Source organism: Electrophorus electricus, chromosome 10 (assembly GCF_013358815.1).
Source record: "Electrophorus electricus isolate fEleEle1 chromosome 10, fEleEle1.pri, whole genome shotgun sequence".
NCBI lineage: Eukaryota > Metazoa > Chordata > Actinopteri > Gymnotiformes > Gymnotidae > Electrophorus > Electrophorus electricus.
This window is the reverse complement of record NC_049544.1, coordinates 20,376,842-20,396,042: the sequence shown is the minus strand read 5'-3', so window position 1 is coordinate 20,396,042 and position 19,201 is coordinate 20,376,842. Positions and strand designations below refer to the sequence as shown.

The 19,201-nt window shown below is 47.5% G+C and overlaps 2 protein-coding genes across 5 annotated transcripts in view; both read right to left on the bottom strand.

The window, feature by feature from the left end:
* Positions 1–560, bottom strand: part of grb10b (growth factor receptor-bound protein 10b) — a 52,659-nt gene extending 52,099 nt beyond the window's left edge. For 3 of the 4 annotated variants that reach the window (XM_027024767.2, XM_027024769.2, XM_027024770.2), the window contains exon 1: positions 77–442. The gene's annotated coding sequence lies outside the window, so the exon portion shown is untranslated. Of the gene's footprint in view, positions 1–76; positions 443–525 lie in introns of those variants that run through there. The other variant, XM_027024768.2, reaches the window with a different exon arrangement.
* Positions 561–4,376: 3,816 nt separating this feature from the next.
* The window catches only part of cobl (cordon-bleu WH2 repeat protein), a 40,298-nt gene continuing 25,473 nt past the window's right edge, over positions 4,377–19,201 (bottom strand). The window contains exons 10-17 of the mRNA XM_027024787.2: positions 17,226–17,793; positions 15,153–15,308; positions 10,670–10,937; positions 9,538–9,653; positions 7,550–9,198; positions 6,479–6,598; positions 6,018–6,329; positions 4,377–5,752 (exon numbers count right to left, since the gene is read on the bottom strand). Of these exons, the coding sequence (XP_026880588.2) occupies positions 5,669–5,752; positions 6,018–6,329; positions 6,479–6,598; positions 7,550–9,198; positions 9,538–9,653; positions 10,670–10,937; positions 15,153–15,308; positions 17,226–17,793 (3,273 nt within the window). The 3' untranslated portion in view covers positions 4,377–5,668. The remainder of the gene's footprint in view (positions 5,753–6,017; positions 6,330–6,478; positions 6,599–7,549; positions 9,199–9,537; positions 9,654–10,669; positions 10,938–15,152; positions 15,309–17,225; positions 17,794–19,201) is intronic.

Sequence of the window (19,201 nt, the reverse complement as noted above, 5' to 3'; positions counted from 1 at the left end):
AACGGTGCCAAAACTTCGCCCCGTTCCATGGGTGGAAGAAATCCTGAACACAAAGTTAAAAGGGTCGGATTCTCACCCCAGAGTCGGTGCTTCGCTTTCGGGAAGCGTTGTCTGCCTGCTCACCCAAACGACGTTGAGAGAGTGTTTTGTGCGACAGCCTTACAATCACTGCTTGCTCCCCGCAGGCCAATCTTCCCGTTGAAGGCATGTAGCGTTCAGTCTCTCAGCTGACTCCCCAACACACACACACACACACACACACACACACACACACACAACAACGCCTCCCCTTCCATTAGCGCCTCCCTTTTCGACCCATGCTCAGCCGGTATAGGAACAAGGAGAGAACTTTCTGGGACACTGTTAAAAGCCCAGTCCTTTAGACCATTTCTTTAGTATTTTTTGATGCATACTCAATGCGGAAGACTTTTAACTCCCTCCCCTCATTCCCAAATAGAAAAGCGTAATCTCTGCGAGACGTACGACTCACAAGGAGACACGGGGGAGGGGGGACGCTTTGCTTACCTCATTTGCAGAGGAGCTCGAGTCTCGTTGAATGTGCGTGATTATGCTGAAAGTTGGGCGCTGTCGTCAATCCGAACCAGCCCACTAAGGGGCTGGACCCTTTCTCCAGCCACTAGCGTGTCGCGCTTTGGCCAGACCCCCAAATTACCCAATCTGCACGTTGGAGAAGAAGAGCGCGTGATATGGCCTTGACCGACGTAGAATTTTGCAACCCATTTATTCCTGGCCGCTGTGCCCGCGCGCATATTTGCACAAGTTTGTTAGTTTAGCACGTAGAAGCAGTTTATTTGTTTTCAGTGCCCAGCATTGATCATATTAGTTCTATTAGTATGAAAAAGGACATATAAGCGTATCAAGTGTTCGAGCCATAAAAGGTACAATATTTTATGAGCACGCGCAAAAACTGCGATACAGGGAAGCTCGCACTCGTGCGCCATAACTATCTTTGCGTCAGTATGCACATCATTCTGGAGGGTCCCACTGCCAGGGCCGATGTAGCATCCCCCAAGATCTTTAAAACTTTTTCCTTTTTTTTTTTTTTTTTTAAAACGGGCCTTTACCAAGTTATAGCAACAAGTTGAACCAACCGATGGAATATGATTGCGGTATGCATTGCTGATTCACTGAGGTAAAATAATAATAAAATTTTTTTTATTGCCTTAGATTATATACCTTCAACAACACAGAAATGTTGGTATCCAGTGACTGTCACATTTAGTGTTTTGCTTGAAAGCAACAGGCCACGCAGGCTACGTGTCCCCGAGAAAGCGTCTGAGCAGCGCTATGGGTCAAACACAGTTAATGATCAGGAACTTTGTCCAGCGCAGTTTAAGGTGGGGCGACCACCGCAGGTAGGAGCTAAACGAGCAGCTCGCACTCTGGTGCAGGGCTTTAAGGTTGCTTGAGTATACGATTCACGCCCACAACGTCCTATCGCTTGCTGCGACAGGTCCAGTTCCCGAGCCAATGCCTCTGGTTTATGTCCACTCGGATTGCAAGATCCGGTCACCTTTGACAGTCTGGGGATTAATGTTTCTACACAACAGAAAGTTATTTGGTTAAACAAAGCGCAGCAGAAGTGACGTGAGAGGATCATGTTTTTTCAATTTACTTTTCAACACAACACACAAAAATTTGCATAGTCTGTGTTGGTCAATAGTGCTGATTGTTTCATTCCAATAAAAAATGAAAAATTTCAAACGATGAAACGAGAATTGATGAAAAGACTTTTTTTCTGCTCCGCAGCTTGAACGATCGGATTGACCATTTAGCTATATATATATAAAAAAAAGACCTGGCGTGGTGACGTCATTTCCTGCATCAAAATGTCGCGTACGTTTGGGTCGTTGACGAACAGTTGGGCTCGACACATCCCATCTTTAACTTCATGTACGTTTGGCTTCCTTAACTCTTCCTTAACATCCGACAAGGGCTACAAGACCAGATGTCCGGGGCATAATTACGATACGTCGTTATAGTGAACAGTGTTCATATACCAAGGAGACAGCGGCGGGATTAAACTAACGGCTGAACGTCTAAATGCTAGCAGAAAGTTCCTGTCAGAACCAGTCAGTGTTGAAACAACACCAGTAACCAACTTTTGAGGAACTTTTGGGTTATAGGCCTATATGAATCGCAATCAGGTTTTTTCTTTTTGATTTTTTGAAGGCGCTCATGTGAGGGAATCCCTGTCAGATGATACTTCATTTATGCAAAATGTGTTATATTAGCCGACATGAATGTTTCCAATGCAAAAACCCTCTCCGGTTTCGACAAATAATTATCAGTTGAAGGGGAACGTATTGTTGCCATGTGACCTCTGCCAGCTGGCACAAACCTTCACAATGGTTAGCACGAGTTGGGTTGACTTGGCTGAAGACCCGAGAAGCAGACAACACAGATGAAGCTCTGATCTATGCGTTGTTTAGCCACTTACAGCAGCACTAACATTGTTTCATACATCTACACACTACAATTTCTCCTTTAGCAAAAGAGAAGCTTGCAAGCCATGTTGCATTCCCAATCAATTGGTTTTGTTGTATATACACTTATACATGTATAATACTCAAATATACATTTTCCCAACAAATTTGTGTCCATATTATGGAGATTTGTATGTGCTAAAAAGGGACCCGTATAATTTTCAGACTTATGTGCATGTGTGGGGCTTCAGTGGCTCTACAAAATCTCTCTGGGGTGTTTTCCTTAGTACTTTTATCCCAGCAATGCTAAGCGTGCAAAGTGTGTAATATTTTGAAAAATAGATTTGTCACGTTCTTGAAGACCTAAACACCTGCCCCATTTCACTGTTTAAATTCTGTGAGAAGGTCTATGCATTTTTTCTCCAGGGTAAATTGTTCAGTAATAAAGACGCTGAATGCTTTTGCTATGAAGTATATTTGAAAAAGGCTTGGGTTAATAAGAAGTATATCTGGAAAAGGTTTGGGTTACAAAAAGGCCAACCTATTCTCCAAGTTAAAAATCAAACAGCTAACTGTTGCATGAGGTATGAAATTAAACCCTAATATGAACCATCCTGAATGTTGGGTGCTTTGTCCTAGCACATACTAAATGTAGGATCTGTGTCACTCCTCAGATAAGGTCTTATGGGTGCTTCAATTTAACAGCTCTCAGCTGGGATAAACAGCACCCAACTGAGTGAATTCATGCAAAGTCAAGGCAAAAAGGAAAGACAAATTGATTATGATGTATGATAAATATTCTATCATATGAGATATGCTTCTTAATTCTTTCTCAATCTTCCATTTCATGCATAACTTTAAGCCATGACCTTCGATTCTTGTTTCTCCAAGACTTGTTTTCCTTCGCTAATGGTTGCAGTGGTTTGAATGCAAACAGTCATTTAACAGTTTCATAACGCAGATCAGAATAGCCGCAAATGAGCCGGAATTCTGACTAACAGGGTGACTGTGGATCTGCAAGAATTTGTAGCTGCTTGCCAAGGAGGGAATTACCCCAGGCCTGCTGAGAGGCAGATGAGTGTGAGCCATGCAGACCTCACTCAGCCCTTGGGAAACACAAGGGCCACCAAACTATCCCACACTTACAAGAGGAGGAAAGGTGAAATATGTTGTTACTAATGAGATCTAAACTGGTTTAATAATGTGATAGTGCACATACTAAAAGTTTTTTATAAGGATACAGACCTATAATGGCACATTATACTCCTAACATGTACAAATTACTTGATGTTAGTGCAACACCATCTGTATGGAGATATGAGCAGATTATTACTAGCTAATAACAAAGCACGTTCATTAGAGTCAAAAATAGGAGCAGCAGTGATGAGAGGACGATTCCAGGCTGTTTGGGTGTGTCGTGCAGACCTGGGCGAGCTCAGACATTCAGTAAGGAACCTTTCTATCTCGGTTCCCCCATCCCGTGACACTGATCCGGGCTGACGCTCAACCCAGTAGCTATAAGAGTGCAGAAGCAGCCAAGTGTTAATTCACATGACTGAATATAGCCATTGCCATTGTTTTTTTTCAGGCTTGCATGCGGTAAATGCAATAAAAGTGTTAAGACAGGCATGAGACTTTAACTGAAAGGAAAAGGACATCGGTGTGCAGTTGTGCTAAAAGGAGGTGCTGATGCTACCTTATTAGAGATGAATTCGTGAAAAGGTCTGTACGCAGGTTAAGGTTACTGTGCACTCTCATTCTTTCTTTGTGTTCCCCTTAAAGTGCATTTTAAAATCTTTTCTCTGCAGGGAGGAGTAAGCAGTATTTGCATCTAGGTGCTGTACATGCAAATATGTATGCTGATAGTAACACGCAAATAAAGCTTAGCTATAAAAACACTGCAGATGTACATAAAAGAGTGAATAAATCTGATTACAAAATTGTTTATTGATTCAAAATGTGATTCGAGTTTGTTTAATCCTTCAGAAACACTTATTACAAATAAAAAAAAAAGTTGCACCCACATTGTGGTGTCTAATCTCAAAATTAATCAAATAAACAATTCCTAGTCAACAGGACAAAATATACAATTCTTAAAAAAGCAAACAAACAAAAACAATAAGTCAACATGTGTCTATAACATCCATATAATATCTCATACGTCTGAACGCAAGACCTGTCTACATCTTTGATAGATCTGTCATGTGGTCTGCTTTACTGCACAAATTAAAGATTTATAACTTAATGAACTTGGACTCAATTAACATATATGTAGTGACTTGATTTTTTTTCTTTTTTCAAAATGGCATAAATATAGGTCTTAGCAAAAACTTTAGCAGCATGGTGAAAAAGTATTAATAGATATTAATAAGCCTCTGATCATGTATGACAAGGTAGCGTTTGCTTCAGTAATTTGAACGTTTTACAGGCAAAGCCAGCTGGACTGCTATAAAACATTTGTGACCACAAGATTAATGATTCATCTTTTAACCCCTTCGAAAGCCAGTGTATTTTAACACAAACGTCTGCTTTTGATGTACATAAGACTACGAAGCCTCAAGAACAGTTGCCTTGTCAGAAAGAAAACCTACACACTCCTGTCTGCTTAAATGATTTCTCATCACTTTGAGAATCTCTCTATAGATAATTTAAAAAGAAATAAAGAAAAAATAAATGCACTCACAGTCATGCTCCAAGGTAATCCAAACACAGCGAACATCGCATTAGCACCAAGCATAAGGGTGACTGGCAGTTTCCTGATGCCCTCCAGATAACACATTCAAACCAGAAACCCCTGTGAACGTTTGGGCAAACACTGATGGACTGAAGAGGGAGCAGACAGATTGCTTTTGTGTATTTAAAAAAAAATTGTTTTATATTTTATATATATATATATATAAAAATTTTAAATGAATGTGCCCGCAAATTATACAATATACACTCATTACACAGGGTAATCTAATCCAAAATTTTCTGTTTTTAACATCTGAAAATAAAAATCTTGCTTGAGCTTAAGCAAACTAAAAAGGCATATAGCAGCATATGACTAATAACAAATAAATAAATAAACTAGGGTGGGAGAGGGGTAGTACAGGAATATGTAGGCAAGATCAGCAACTTTCTGAGAAGGCCTAAATACTACATTTAGCTAATGCCCTAAAAGAACCCAAAAGCTGAATTTGAGGCAGTTTCTAGTGTTCTTCAGAAAGTGGAGAGGGTTTCTAGTGCTCTTTAGAAACCTGAGGAGACACCTGGATGGTGCCCAACCTTCCGTTGACCTTCACCGTATTTGATGTCATGGGGACCTGATGAATTAACAGCCAGACATTCACCGTCAGTCTACAATGCTACCATAATGTGATATGAATATGATGTGAATCCCAGTTTGTGACACACAAAACTCTGATGGGATAAATGTTTGCTTATGAATAATTATCCTTAAAGTGTTAGGTTCAGCCAGTCAACGATAACATGCCTGATGAACTCTAAGTCATCATCATACATCGCTATCGTCACATCGGTATTGCTTCTTCGAACTGTCCACGTAGTTGTTGATAGTTTTTCTTTTACCTTCTTAAGTCGTTCGGCTCCAGAGCCCGAGCGGATGGCCTCCAGTAGGACCTCTCTGGCTAGCTCTGGGTTACCCCCTGGGGGCAGTACCAGTGCAGGCTTGGGCGTGGCTATGGGCAGGGAGGGTGGGACTGAGTGCGGGGCAGGTGGGGCTGAGAGTGGCGGTGGAGGAGGCGGAGTGAAGGCCGGAGGTGGAGGAGGTGCAAATGCAGGGGGCTCGGGAGGAGTTGGTGGGGTTGTGTCGTTTTGGACAGCTCTGTTGTCCTCTCCGTTCCTGAAACGCTCCAGCTCCACAGCCGCCTCTGATCTGGTCTGAGGACAGTGATGGCGGGCTGTTACAAACGGCCTCTACAAACACGTGTTTGCTAAGCACAGCAAAATGAACAAAATTGGTGTGAAATTCAGGAAGTCCTCAAGGGAAGTGGAAGTCCCCTTTTTACTGGTTTAATAGCAAATCTTACCTTCTTCAGTCTTGCAGAGTTACTTTGAGCTCTGATGGCTGACAGAAGTGCAGAACGCTCGTTCTCAGCCTCCACATAGCACGGTTTCTTCAAAGGACTTGCCCTGGGAGACCTGGACACCTGGACACAAAAATGGAAGAGATATAGAAAGCTAACAAAAAAAACTAACTAAAATAAACTCACTCATTAAACCTTTAAATGGTAAAACATGACAATATGTTGATCAGTAACTATGTTTACACGCACACCAACAATTTGATTTCTGACTGCTAGTCAGACAGAGATACAATAATATAAGCAGTGTGGCCCATAGTCATAGTCTGACTGTTGTCTTAGTCAGCCATATATTAGCCTGATTAAAATGTCAGAAGTAGTTCTTGGGACATTTTTCAGCGATGATGGCAGCTTTGTGATGCCAAAAACAGAATGAAGAAGCGTGCCTTACGTTTCATATCAGAAATGGACATAATGCAGTTTATAGACTGCAGGAAGAAAAGGAATGCAGTCATTTTTAAAGGTAATGCATTTCTCATTAACTGCAATATGACTGCAGCTAGATTGTAAAGGAATCGCATCTGGTCCATTTCAGAAAGCCTGGTGTTTGCTTTAAAATAGAAATTGGGAATTTCAAAAGGTGGATAACCTTTGTTGTGTCCTGAAGGAGGTGTTTACTTTTGCAAAATGAAATTATTCTGCTTTTGATGTAAACGGGATTGTGCATGGACTAGTCTATACTGCTCTTGTAAGCATCAGTAGCTCAGGCTACTGTCTACATGTAAGTGCAGTAAATGTTTAATTAGGCTTTTTTTTGGACAAAATCAGAATTAGCAATGGTTCTGTGGAAGAAGCAACATGAAGTCTATGATGAAAGTTATACTGAAATGTAATTTAAAGGGTTAACTGGTCAACAAAAAAATTGGATGTGACTTTAGAGCAAGCATATTCAGAGCTATAAATTGTGAAATCAGCATAATTCATTTTGTGGGTATTGCATAATCAGCGAGAGAATTGTGCCTTGAATGAGACCAGCAAACCACAAATGCACTTTGCAGTGTTTAAATATTTGAATACCTTATGGAGTCGTTCAATTCCCTCTCCAGACTGAATGGCTTCCATTAGAGAGCTGTGAAGAGAGGACTCCTTCTCCATTGACTTCTGAATCATTGGCTTAAACTTCATTACTGGCCCAAACATGCTAGTCTGGGTTGTCCTGGCCAGTACGCCAGGGGTGTGCAGCTCTGGCTTCTTCGGTATAGCTGGACGAGTGGTTTTCGTCAGGCTCTGTACAGGTGAGGCCTTTTCGGGGGTTATTTTTGTGGACACACCCTCTTTAGAAGAGGGCTTTGTAGGCTCAGAGCATGTAGATGTCTGTGTGTGCACTCGAGGCTTGTTATCTAGTGGGTTAGCGTTCAGAGATTCAGTGCCGTCTGTCCCAAAAAACATCTCCTTCCCTGTAATATTGGTCTGCGGGTGTTCAAAGGTTGTTTGCTTCTCTAAGACGTGTCCTGAGTAGCTAAGTGACCGCTTAGGTCCAGCAAAATATGGTACTGGGTTCGCAGAGGCCTGCGTATCCTTATGGTTTGATATTGTGTGTATATTTGTAGTCTGCCTGAAGCCTTGGCTGCTAGATTGTTTACTGGAAGTTGATTCCGAAAGCCCTGGAATTCCATCTACCTGAGTGGAGGGATTTCCTGTGTACTTAGCAATAGCTGAGGCTACATAATGACTGGAAGTTCTTCTGGAAGGCTTGAGGAATGAAAGATCTTTCATCTGCCTTGTCAAGGTTGCAGTTTCAGCAGGATCTGACATGGGAAGCTTGTTCTCCGCTGTAGATGCTGGGTTGCTTGTTGGCCCGCTGACCTTTTTCAGTGGTTCCTTTTCATTCGATTTCTCTGAAGGCTGAGATACTACTGCTACAGGTATAGTTTTGGACACTCCAACTTCCGAAGCATTCACAGAATCTCCTTTGTGGGTGTCAGATGCAGGACCCTGCTTCTTGGCTGAACTCCAGAAGGCCTTGGCTTTGCCCACGAGTGGGGAGTCTGGGTTGTTGGTTGCCTCACCAAGGTTTTGGTATTTGTCTATGGGTGCAGCTCTTTGTTTGACCATGTTGCCAAACTCGTCAATCTTAATGGCACCTTGGTCCATGGAGTGGACAGGTTTGGGAGTCTGGGATATGGTTGGTTTGGGAGGAATAACAGTGAAGGTTTTTAGGCCAAATCTAGATACAGGGTTCTGGGTGATCTTGATTTGAGCGAAAGAGGGTGCTTTAGATGATGCTCTGTCTATTTCAGAAGTTACCATACTGTGGCTCTGGACAAAGGGTGGAGGCTCTAGTCTTCTTTCCAGAACATTCTCAGGAGTCTTGACAACAGGACGTTGAGACCTCTCTGACACATCGTGACTCACAACCTTCTTGTGGTGAACTTGAGCTTTAATCCCAGGCCTGGTAACAACCTCCTGGCTGAACGGCTGAATCCAATCTGCTTGGGTGTGACCACTGCTTGCTTTTTCTGACATGCAAGCATTGTTGTTTTTGTCTTGGACACTTGCATTTTTCAAGCTGTTGCTGACGTCTTCTTTTCTCTGATGCTCATCTCTGACGCTGGGACGATCGTCACCGGGCACTTCGTCGATGGTTGTAACCGGAATGTCCATGTCAACAAAGGACATGAGGATGTCATCATCCACACATACAGGGGCCTCACCCGAGTGATTCACTTGAAGTACACAGTGAAAAGAGTGTTAAAGAGAAGATCGGCCATTCATGCATAATCAAATTTCTTTTTCCACTCACACAGGAAATCAAAGAAAAGAGGAAAAATCAGCCCTCATCAAATTAGTGCAAATACCCAGCCAAAGCAATTTCAGAATGTAGACTGTGCTGTAAATCTCAACGACACTTGACATTATAAAACTACAACCAAGACCTCCACCTGGCTTTAGGCCCCCCGAAATATTCTGAAACTGTGGTAGGAAATGGGAGACAAAGGAGAAGGTGCCATGGAGAATGCACAACACACAAAGCCATGCTAAAAGTGCCTTTCTGCTGGCACCACCTGCTAGTTCCGCGTCCAGGTCGGCCAGGGTCAGGTTGATCTGAGCTGTGACCTCGGCGTCGTCCACAAAGCCCTTCGGTGTCCCGCCCGGCCGCGGCTCTCGTCGCACGTCCCCGCTGCGTGAGCCAGATCACAGAACGACACGATTCAAACAACGTGGTGGCAATTTAATCTATGAATGATTAGCTGCTGGGTTACAGGGTCAACCCAATGTGTTTGCTGAGCTCAGAGTTCAGAAAATAACTAGGTGACCTGGTCTGGGATCAGGGACCTTTCCCTGCAGATCACACTCATGCAGTGAATGTGAGACTCCTGCAGGGGAGGCATTTTCCTCCAGGGCAGCTAATCTCAGGCCATGAGAAAGGCACTCTGCGTTATTTAAACGCTGCCACTCTGACAGTAAATCCCACCCACTCCGCATACACCCTTTTGAGGATGACTGGGTGAAAAACTAGGTCTTTTGTGGGAGGCTCTATATGTGAGAACTGAGTACCATGAGCCTGCGCAGATCGAGCGAGTACTTTTTTTCCGGTGATGGTGCGAGATCTGGCAGCTCCTGCTCCGAGACGGCCTGGGCTGGGCAGACGTCGGCTTTTCTGGGGCTGCCAAAGTGGCTTTAAAAGACTCAGGCTGTTCAGAGGACAGCCTATTACAGGAGTCCCACGAGATGCTGGACACAGCATAATGGCCAGGCAGGCTGGGAGAGGGCCCACTCGGGCAAACTGGCTTTTGGCTGGCTGATAAATCCAATCTCCCTAATATGGTCCCCACTCCACATGGGTCGCCCACTATAGACAGCCCGGGTCATGGAGGAATTTAACCTGTGTTTCCAGGAGATAACGCAAGATAACGCTATTAAATGGGAAGATAATACCCTAATTTGACATGTCGGACACTGCATTTTAAATGACCAAGATGGACGCAAAGAGCCAGACATCAATAACAATTACATTATACAAACAGTCCCATTAGAGGTCCCCAAGAAAACAGCGTTTTTGTTGTCTTTAGAGGGTTGCAGCATTGTTTACAAAAATCTCAGTGGTTAAGGGAGCACGTATACAAAAATACTGTGTGAGATGGTGTGCTAAATTTGATAATCCATGCAAGCTGTCACGCTTTCGGGTCTCCCCACCTGTGACGCGACCCCCAGGTAGCACAGCCCTCATCGCTATCGCTGGAGCAGTCTTTGGGCCGGCTGGGGGTTGACGTGGGGTCGCGGCCCAGGGAGGTGTCTTCTGGTGAGGTTGGCTGGGCCAGCTCGCACGGAGAGCCAAGCGGGACCGAGTCTTCAGCCAGGCCCTCAGACGCTGCGTAGCCCTGGTCCGCGAAGCTCTCGCTACTGCACACGGACGCGGTCTCTGCTTCCTGCTCCACACCCTGCTCCGCTGAGTGCACCCAGGCTGTCATCAGGGACAAGAGAGTCAGCATCATTAATGTTGTATTAATCGAGTTTGTCATCGTCAGTATTTTGGTTCGCATGCATTGGCATGCTATCGTGACTACAACCAACCTGTATCTGCATTCCAGAGATTTACATCAACCATCACTGGATTATTTTAGTAACTACAATCGCACCGAGTGGTACGGACATTCTCGGAAGTGGTGCCAGTCAGAGAACTGTGTAACGTTGATGTGAGTGACAGGGAAGCAAGCAGGAACTCAAGAGGAAAAGAACAGTGGCTCAAACAGGGGAGACGAGCAGAAAGGCTTCTATGGGGTGGGGTTTTCTACCGGGCCGACGGGACTCTGCTCCGCGGCTCCAGCCAGGATGCTGGAACCGACGTCGTCCGCGTTCATCATGCAACCGGTGTTTACTGAGCGAAAGGGGCCGTTACTGCAACACATCGGCTTTGTTCATGCCAGGCGTCGGCGACTCGAACGGACTCAAATTTTTTACCTTTCACCTCACTGAGGTCTGTTGAGCTGTTGTTTGACTTGCTGTATGCTTCAATAGAATCAGGACCTTGGCTTGGTAACTGGGGCCAAATGGAGGAAAAGCCATGGAAGAGAGCCAAGCTAAACAGGTCTCTGAGCCAGAGGCTTCCTTCGCGCTCGCTGCGTTAACGGGGCCTCGCGGTCTGAACCAGCTACAGGTCCTTCCTGTGGATTCGTCTTTTCTAACTTCGGCTTTGTCTTTCTCTCTCTTTATTTCAAGTGTTCTCTCTTACACCTTCTCCCCCCATAATCTGCCTGTGACTCCAACCTCTTGGGTCATGTGTGTGTGTGTGTGTGTGTGTGTGTGTGTGTGTGTGTGTGTGTTGTCAGGGTTGAGTTTTAACGGTGAGGAGATGTCTGTTCCTGGATATATCATGAGTCACATGCTGTTTCCCAACCATTTCCCAGCAGAGCTCTAAAACATGGCAGCTGCAACCACAGAAACACACGCACGGACGCACAAGCATGTGTGCGCGTGCACACATGCTCACACACGCACGCGCGCACCCCCCCCCCCCACGTCCCACCCACACACACACAGACACCTGCATGCACACACGCACGGGCATGCATGCACATGCACCCCCCCAAAGTCGAATAATGACACAGCATGGCTACAGATATGAATGGAGAGTCTCTCTCAGGTGCACACACTCTGTCCTGAAACCCAGAGGCATGACGGCGAGCCCGGAAATGAGGCTCCGTGCGGACACCGGTCCCAAACCGTTACCCATTCCCATGCCACACCACAATACGCTTGGTCACCTCTGCGTTTAGCGCGCAGCCGTATTCAAGTAAACCACACTGCCGGCTCAGACCTGCAACCGCTTGAACTCTCCTGAACCCTCGGCTGAATTCTTCCAAGCCTACGCAAAAACACCCGCCACCACGGGTCACACCCGAACAAAAGGCCACAGGCCACCCAGGGCAATCACAGCACACTATCAAACCGTGTAAGGCAGGCTAAAGCAATGGAAGCCAACGGAAAACGATGCATAAAAGTGTAACGGACTGCAGGACGGTGTACGGCAGTTTAAGGCAATGGAAAACATTGTGATGGAGTGTAAGACAGCGGAAGGCAGTGCATGGTTACAAGGACGAGTGTCTGAGCTCTTCATATAACGGCGTGATCTCACACTCACTTGTACTCACTTAAAACAATGCCTACAGCCTATAACACTAAAGCCATTAACCTGCCTATGAGACAAATCCCAGATGTTTTGGTTTGAGAGTCATTAGCTCCCATTGTGATCATTGGGCATACTGTTAGCCTACCATTAGCAGAATTTAACATACTGATCAACACCTTTGTGTTTGGAAGTGTCAGCAGTTGGAAGAGCTTTCAGCTACGAACAAAGTACATGCGGGTTTGTCGCCAGCTGCCAGCGTCCTTGGAGCGGCTGGAGCGTGTCCTCAAGCGAGAGGCTTAACCCCGAGCGGAATGAGTGATGCCGTCTGTGGAAGTGACTGATGCATGTTGGGAGACGGAATGACTTCATGGCAGTGCTAATAATACCTCACGACAACGGTGGCTCAGATTCGGGCACGGCTGTTTATCTAACGTGTTGAGAGGCAGGGTGACAACCTTCCGCCGCTTTCGACAGGCACGACAGGAGCAACCGGTTACACGTCAGTAAAAAAGGTGCGTTTCAGAGAGTCGGGACTAACGGATGTGCTGTCAGACGTTTAATGAAGACAGTGTGGTACAAGCTGGTCTTTGTCTCTCTCTGTCAGTGCCACGCTCATCGCTCATCGCAGCGGTGTCGCGCTTCCTCGTTAAAACCCGACAAACTCTGCCCAGGGGAAAGTCTGTCGAAAGAAAACAAAACAAAACAAACACGCTACTCTTCACTCATGCCTACAGATCACAAGCTAAATAGTACAAAATAGGCCCTTCGCCAAACTCTGTGGGGACAGACGAGCACGAGCACACGTCCGACGTTTTGGAGGGGCGAGCTGGCGCTGCAGCAGGGCCTGGTCACGCGATCGTGCCGCCAAGCCTGCCGGATGTCAATGCAAGAGGGCACTCTAACACAGAAACGCTGTCCTGGGCTGAGCCCCTCCAATCCAGTCATGAAGTATGAAGTATGGTCTTGGTATCCTACACTGTCCCATCGTTTGTAAAACACCACATGACAACTTCCCGTGTGAAGGGCATGGACCAGCATGCAAATGGTACCATCGTCGCCCTACAGACACAGGAGCACCCACGAAATCCATCGTCCCGCAGAGTCCGTTGACTCGGCACATCACGGCCATTAAATCCCAAACACACAGAAAACTTTTTTCAGGCTTCACTTCCCAGCATTTTCCCGACATCCCTAGTGGTTTACCACGTTTCCAAGTCCCAAGATAACTAGTCCTGGTGCAGGAGGATGGGTATTTTCAGACACTGAGTGGAGGTACACAGGAAATGACAGAAGCGTAAGAGTAGAAAGCAGTTCTGGAAAAAAAGGGGTGGGGGGGGAAATCGCCACCGTGGGCGTGCAGAGGTGGAGCAATGAGGAAGAGGAGGATGAAGGATGGAGAGACGGGAGGTGTCCACTCAACGGTGTCCGGAGTGCAGCAGGACAGGAGCACAGCAGTAGACTACAGGGAGGGAGAGAGAGAGGAGTGAGTGTGAGAGAGAGAGAGAGAGAGAGAGAGAGAGAGAGAGAGAGAGAGAGAGAGAGAGAGAGAGAGAGAGAGAGAGAGAGAGTGTGAGTGTGTGTGTGTGTGTGTGTGTGTGAGAGTGTGTGTGTGGGGGGGAACAAAAAAGGAAAGGAAACAAAGCAAAGAGAAGCAGTTCATTGGATAAACTGATGGGTGAATCAGAAAGTTTGTTCCTTTTCATTCTGATGTACAAAAATGTCACCAAACCTTGTAAAGACCAAGAACCTGACAACCTGTTTATGCTCACGTTTGCTTTTAAAATGGCAGCGTACATTATACTCTGCACTTCATCCCTGCTCAGAACATATTCTATAAATCCAGTTGACAGTGTTCCAGAACTTCCAGAGTTGAAAGCATACCATGCGACACAAGCCGACTGGTAACACAGTTGACTGTCTTGTCAAAGCGTGCCGTAACAGAGTCTGTCTGGAAAGGAACGTGCTGGAATCTGCTCTGTGGGTGTATGTGTGTGTGTGTGTGTGTGTGTGTGTGTGTGTGTGTGTGTGGTGGTGGTGGTGGTGGTGGTGGGGCTTTTCTGTGCTGGTAGACAAGGTTGAGCGGTAACGGTACAGTCTTGCTGGAGTTACACGAGCGCTCTCCTAACGTCCCCTGAACACAATTTTATGTTAAGAGACGGCGCGTGGGGAAGACACGGTACGCATCACAGGATCTCAGACCCCATACCTCCCCTGGCCATCATTATGATGGGGCAAAAACGCATCACGTCCCAACACGCTTGCGTTGAGACGTCTGCGACTATGACCCCGGGAGGAGAGAGCGAGGGAGAGACAGGCACAAAGAGACACAAAGAGACACACAGAGAGAGAGACGGACGCAGGGAGAGAACAGCCAAGAAGGGCAGGTAGCACTGCTGAAGAGGTCCCGCTCAGAAAGAGAGACCGAGATTCAGTTAGGCAGGTGACAATGAGACCCAGTCAGACGGGTGAAAGGTCAGACAGGCGAGAGGCTGGAGGGACCAGGATGCCATAGGAGGCCTGATGGGCTGGATCTGAAAGCCCAGGACCTACAGTGACGGGCTGTCTCCACGGAGATGTCCAGGGGCGCCTCGTGCTGGCCCTGTCCTGGCGGTGGGGGAGGGCTGGACGGTGTGGGGCCTCTGGCCACGCGACCTGGCTCCCGCAAGGGGACCCGCCGGGGTTTGGGCGGCACGTAGCGGCCAGACCCTGCGGGGGCCGGGAGCATAGTTAGTGGGGCAGCAGGGGCCTGAGCAGACGACCCACGTGCAGAGCAAAGGAGGGAAGAGACTGAAGAGCTGAACCGTATGCAGCATCGTCAGTCGCCAACAGCCGATTGGTGACTTCATTGCAGGAGAACTTTGGGACGGAATTCCAGATTTTCTTGGAAGAAAAAAACAAACAAACAAACAAACAAAACCCCCCCCCCACCAGTCTCCTCCCAAATCCAAGTGACACAGTAAATAAAACGCAATTTAGAAGTCTGTCATGAACAGCATTATACAGAGGGGTGACGGAGCTGATTTATAGGGATGACAAACAAATAAAAGGAGTCACATGTGTCTCGCAAATCTGTTTCTCACCATTTTTCAAACTGGTTTCCTGCAAGCTGGAGCTAGGCATGGTGTCACTGGCGCGTCTCCCGTTTCTCATCTGCAGAACACGGCGGCAGGAAGGCTGCAGAAATCTGCCTTTCAATTAATCTGCATAATCTGCCGTTATGGAGGTGACAATGAGGAGAGCTTCCTCTGTGTCAACTCTGACACCGTTTGCTCATGCCCTGCTGAACTTACAAAACCTGGGAGACGTCGGTGCAACCCGGGGGTCTTTACAGCGCTTTAAACAGTCCCAGCAATAAATGAGGTGGGCAAACCTATCGTGGTGTCATTCTAGAGACTCTACAGAGGCGAGTTATCTATGGACAATGGAAGTGGCTGGAGCAGGGGGGCGTTAAGGGGAGGGGAGTGGCGTCATTCTGGCCAATGAGCACTCGTGCCAGCCGGTGCTCCAAAGGGCTTTTTGCGGAGATGACAAGCTTACAAGCTTGTTTCGGTTTTGCTTGTCGGGTACGCTCGGGCTCTCTCAAGCAGCGTTTTTTCATCAATGGGGCTGCCTGGCTGCCATGCAGCTCCTCCATCTCTGCTAATGAACCAGACCACGGGAGTTTGCGTATGCGTTAGCAGGTCTCTCCTCGTGGCCGGTAGCCTGCGCCGTACCAACGGCGACCGCATCCCGCCTCCACCCCAGGGAACAGCGGTGCGCTGTTGCCCGTGTGAAAGTTGGAAAGGTTCCCCCCCCCCTCCCCTTTTATTTTATGGGCACCGTTTCTGCACCGGTGCCAACGCTTTCGGGTGCACAGGGCTGTCTTCTGGCTGACCTCTCTGGCTCTGGAACGCTGGCTCTCCCAGCGAAGACAGGCTCCAACCTGCTGAGGCTGAGGCACAGTTCTGCTCCAGAGCAGGCCTGACGGGACTTTTGAGGGCAGGGCTTTGCAGGCCTGGGCCTTCTGAGCAGGGGCTCAGGGTTCGAGACAAACAGGTTAGCGCTTCATCGCTTAGCCTTCCAGAGGAGCCTGCCCAACAGAGCAACGCCACCCCACCCTCACCGGTGGTTGGGCGGAGTCATCGGTCAGGGTGGGATTGGGAAATGGGCCACGGGATGGTGTGTTGGCGGCGCAGAGAGGCATGGCGCCCGAAGGCCACGAACCGAAACCAGAAACACCAGTTGGTGCACACGTGCCGCTCCTGACTGTAGCGGCAATGCTGTATGCTTGAGGTGCTCTGACACAAAGCTCTCGCTCATACAGCCGTTTTTGTTTACTGTATTTGTTTACTTTCATGGATAGACCCATACACTTCTCTAATCTGGACCTATGTTGGACGCATGTGCTGTGCTGCTGGTATTTGCCAGGTTATGTAAGCACTGGCCGCAGTTTTCATGACACAGCAGGCCAACTGATTACTGAGCTGACGTGAGCTCCAGAGCACTGTAAAAGGACCTGAAGCTTTGCAACTGCTGCAAACGGCTTTGTTTGCTCCAGAAGTTCTGCCGAAGGAAAACGAGCAACAGACTTGGCATGAAAGAGAAGTGAAGCGATTAGCGCAGAGCGGTCCCGCTCGTACGTACCTATTGCACTGTGGCGGCTGTCCTCCATGTCCTCCATTTTGAGCTCCAGCGCTGGCTCCTTCTCCTTTGGCGTGGGGCTCGCACGCGGCTCTCGTTTTGCGGCGTTCCTGGGAGCAGGTTGGGGATTTTGGGCAGACTCTGTTTTGGGCAGACTCCGTTCCGGCTCCGGCGCAGAGCTGGCTGACCTCTGAGCAGGCAGCTCAGCCATGGGCTCGTCGTACAGGCTGCTGGCGGCCGAGTCGTTGGCGGCATCGTCGCTGCTGGAGCTGCGGCCGAGGGAGCCGGCCAGATCCGAGTCCTCGATGCTGTGGCTCAGTTCGGACGAGGTGTCATCGCCCGAGGCCGGGCTGCCGCCCTCGTGGACCGGCACGTGACTCGCGGGAGGGTCTTGAGCCGGTGCGCAGCTTGTGGGCGGAGCCTGGGCTGGGCCACAGCCCGTGCGCGGAGCTGGGACGTGGACGGTGGGAGCAGGGGTGGTCAGGGGAGGCTCTGGTGAAGGCATGGCTGGGGGAGCTGGAGCCTTGCGCTTCTTCAGCTGGCTGGCTGGTCGAGGTGAGCCCGGCTTTGGCTGCGCAAGGATGAGAGGAAGGTTGTGGCACAAAACTCTAGACAAACTAGTGCAGATTAGTGCAGCAGCTTCTGAACGAACCTTTGGTAGTGTGGGCTCTAAACAGTACAAAGCTAAACACGGATCCAACACTCATTTAATCGCATTTTAGTTTAAGCGTGCATGAAAAGATCATCTGAACAAAACAGCTGATTTACTACGACTTCCCACAGCTTACGAGGCGAGAACCTTCACTCAGCACGACATAAGCTATTAAACACCAGTCAGGAATGCTCTTTGGCTGAAACGTATAACGGGACCGGGAACTCAAGTCTTAAAATCTGTGGTAGCTGAAGGCCCAGGACATATTTAGTAAGGTGCAAGTGAATTTAAGATCATTAGGAAAAAAAAAAACAAAAAAGGAGTCTCTTCGATAAAAAAAATCTAACTTTTGCTTTAACTATTTTCCCTGCTGCATCAATGACTCGATTGAAGCTGTCAGTTCACTCATCTGAATCGAATTTTCACTGTATATTGAATTTTCCTGCAGAAAAGCTGCTGCTCAACTGTATTTTTACCTAATCAAATTTGGCCCAGTATACGGATACATCAGCCAGGGGACACGGAGACAACAGGGCCTTTAGCCAAAAGATGGGCCTTCCCGAGACTTCCTGATATAACAATGACGGAACAAGCTGGTAAGTTGACCAACAGCACAGGGGAAGGAACAGACGCAGCAGTAGTCTGATCACAACAGCAAGTGCAAGTCACAGACTACAACAACACGGTCACTGACGTAAACACGTGTCTGGAGCACTCAGAGTCCATGCCGGCTCAAATGTGGCTTAGAGGTAAGCAAAACACACAGGTAGGCAGAAGGGCGCGTGCGCACACACACACACGGCATATTGCAGACGAAGCAAGCAGAAGGACTTTCTCTTCTACGTTGTCTGACGTATGCGTAGTTTGTTACAGGCCCCGTGGTGCCTCACCGGCATCCATCGTTTCGGCATTGGCACCCAGCTGCACGCAGTTCCGAGATACTGGCCCCCACACACTCCGCTCGAGGACAACATCCAAGGCGGGCCACAGGGCGAACAGGTGGCTGGTTGGAGGTACAGAGGGGACTTGAACTGTCCCACGTCTCATGAGAAGCCTTTACGTAAAGTTCAAGATGATTCCATGACTCTGACCTGTCTCTGTATAGACATACAGATATATGGGATGCGTTTTTGGTAGTTTTTACTGGAGGAGAATGTAACACGTTTGTGGTGAACAAAAAAACCTTTAATGAACATAAAATATAACTCCAGGGAAACGGTACCTTAACAGTACCATACACAGAACCTACACAGGGTATATAAAATATATACCCTTTAAAATTCTTACTAGAATGCCAATAATGGTGTTCATTGCTTTGAGTTTTTTT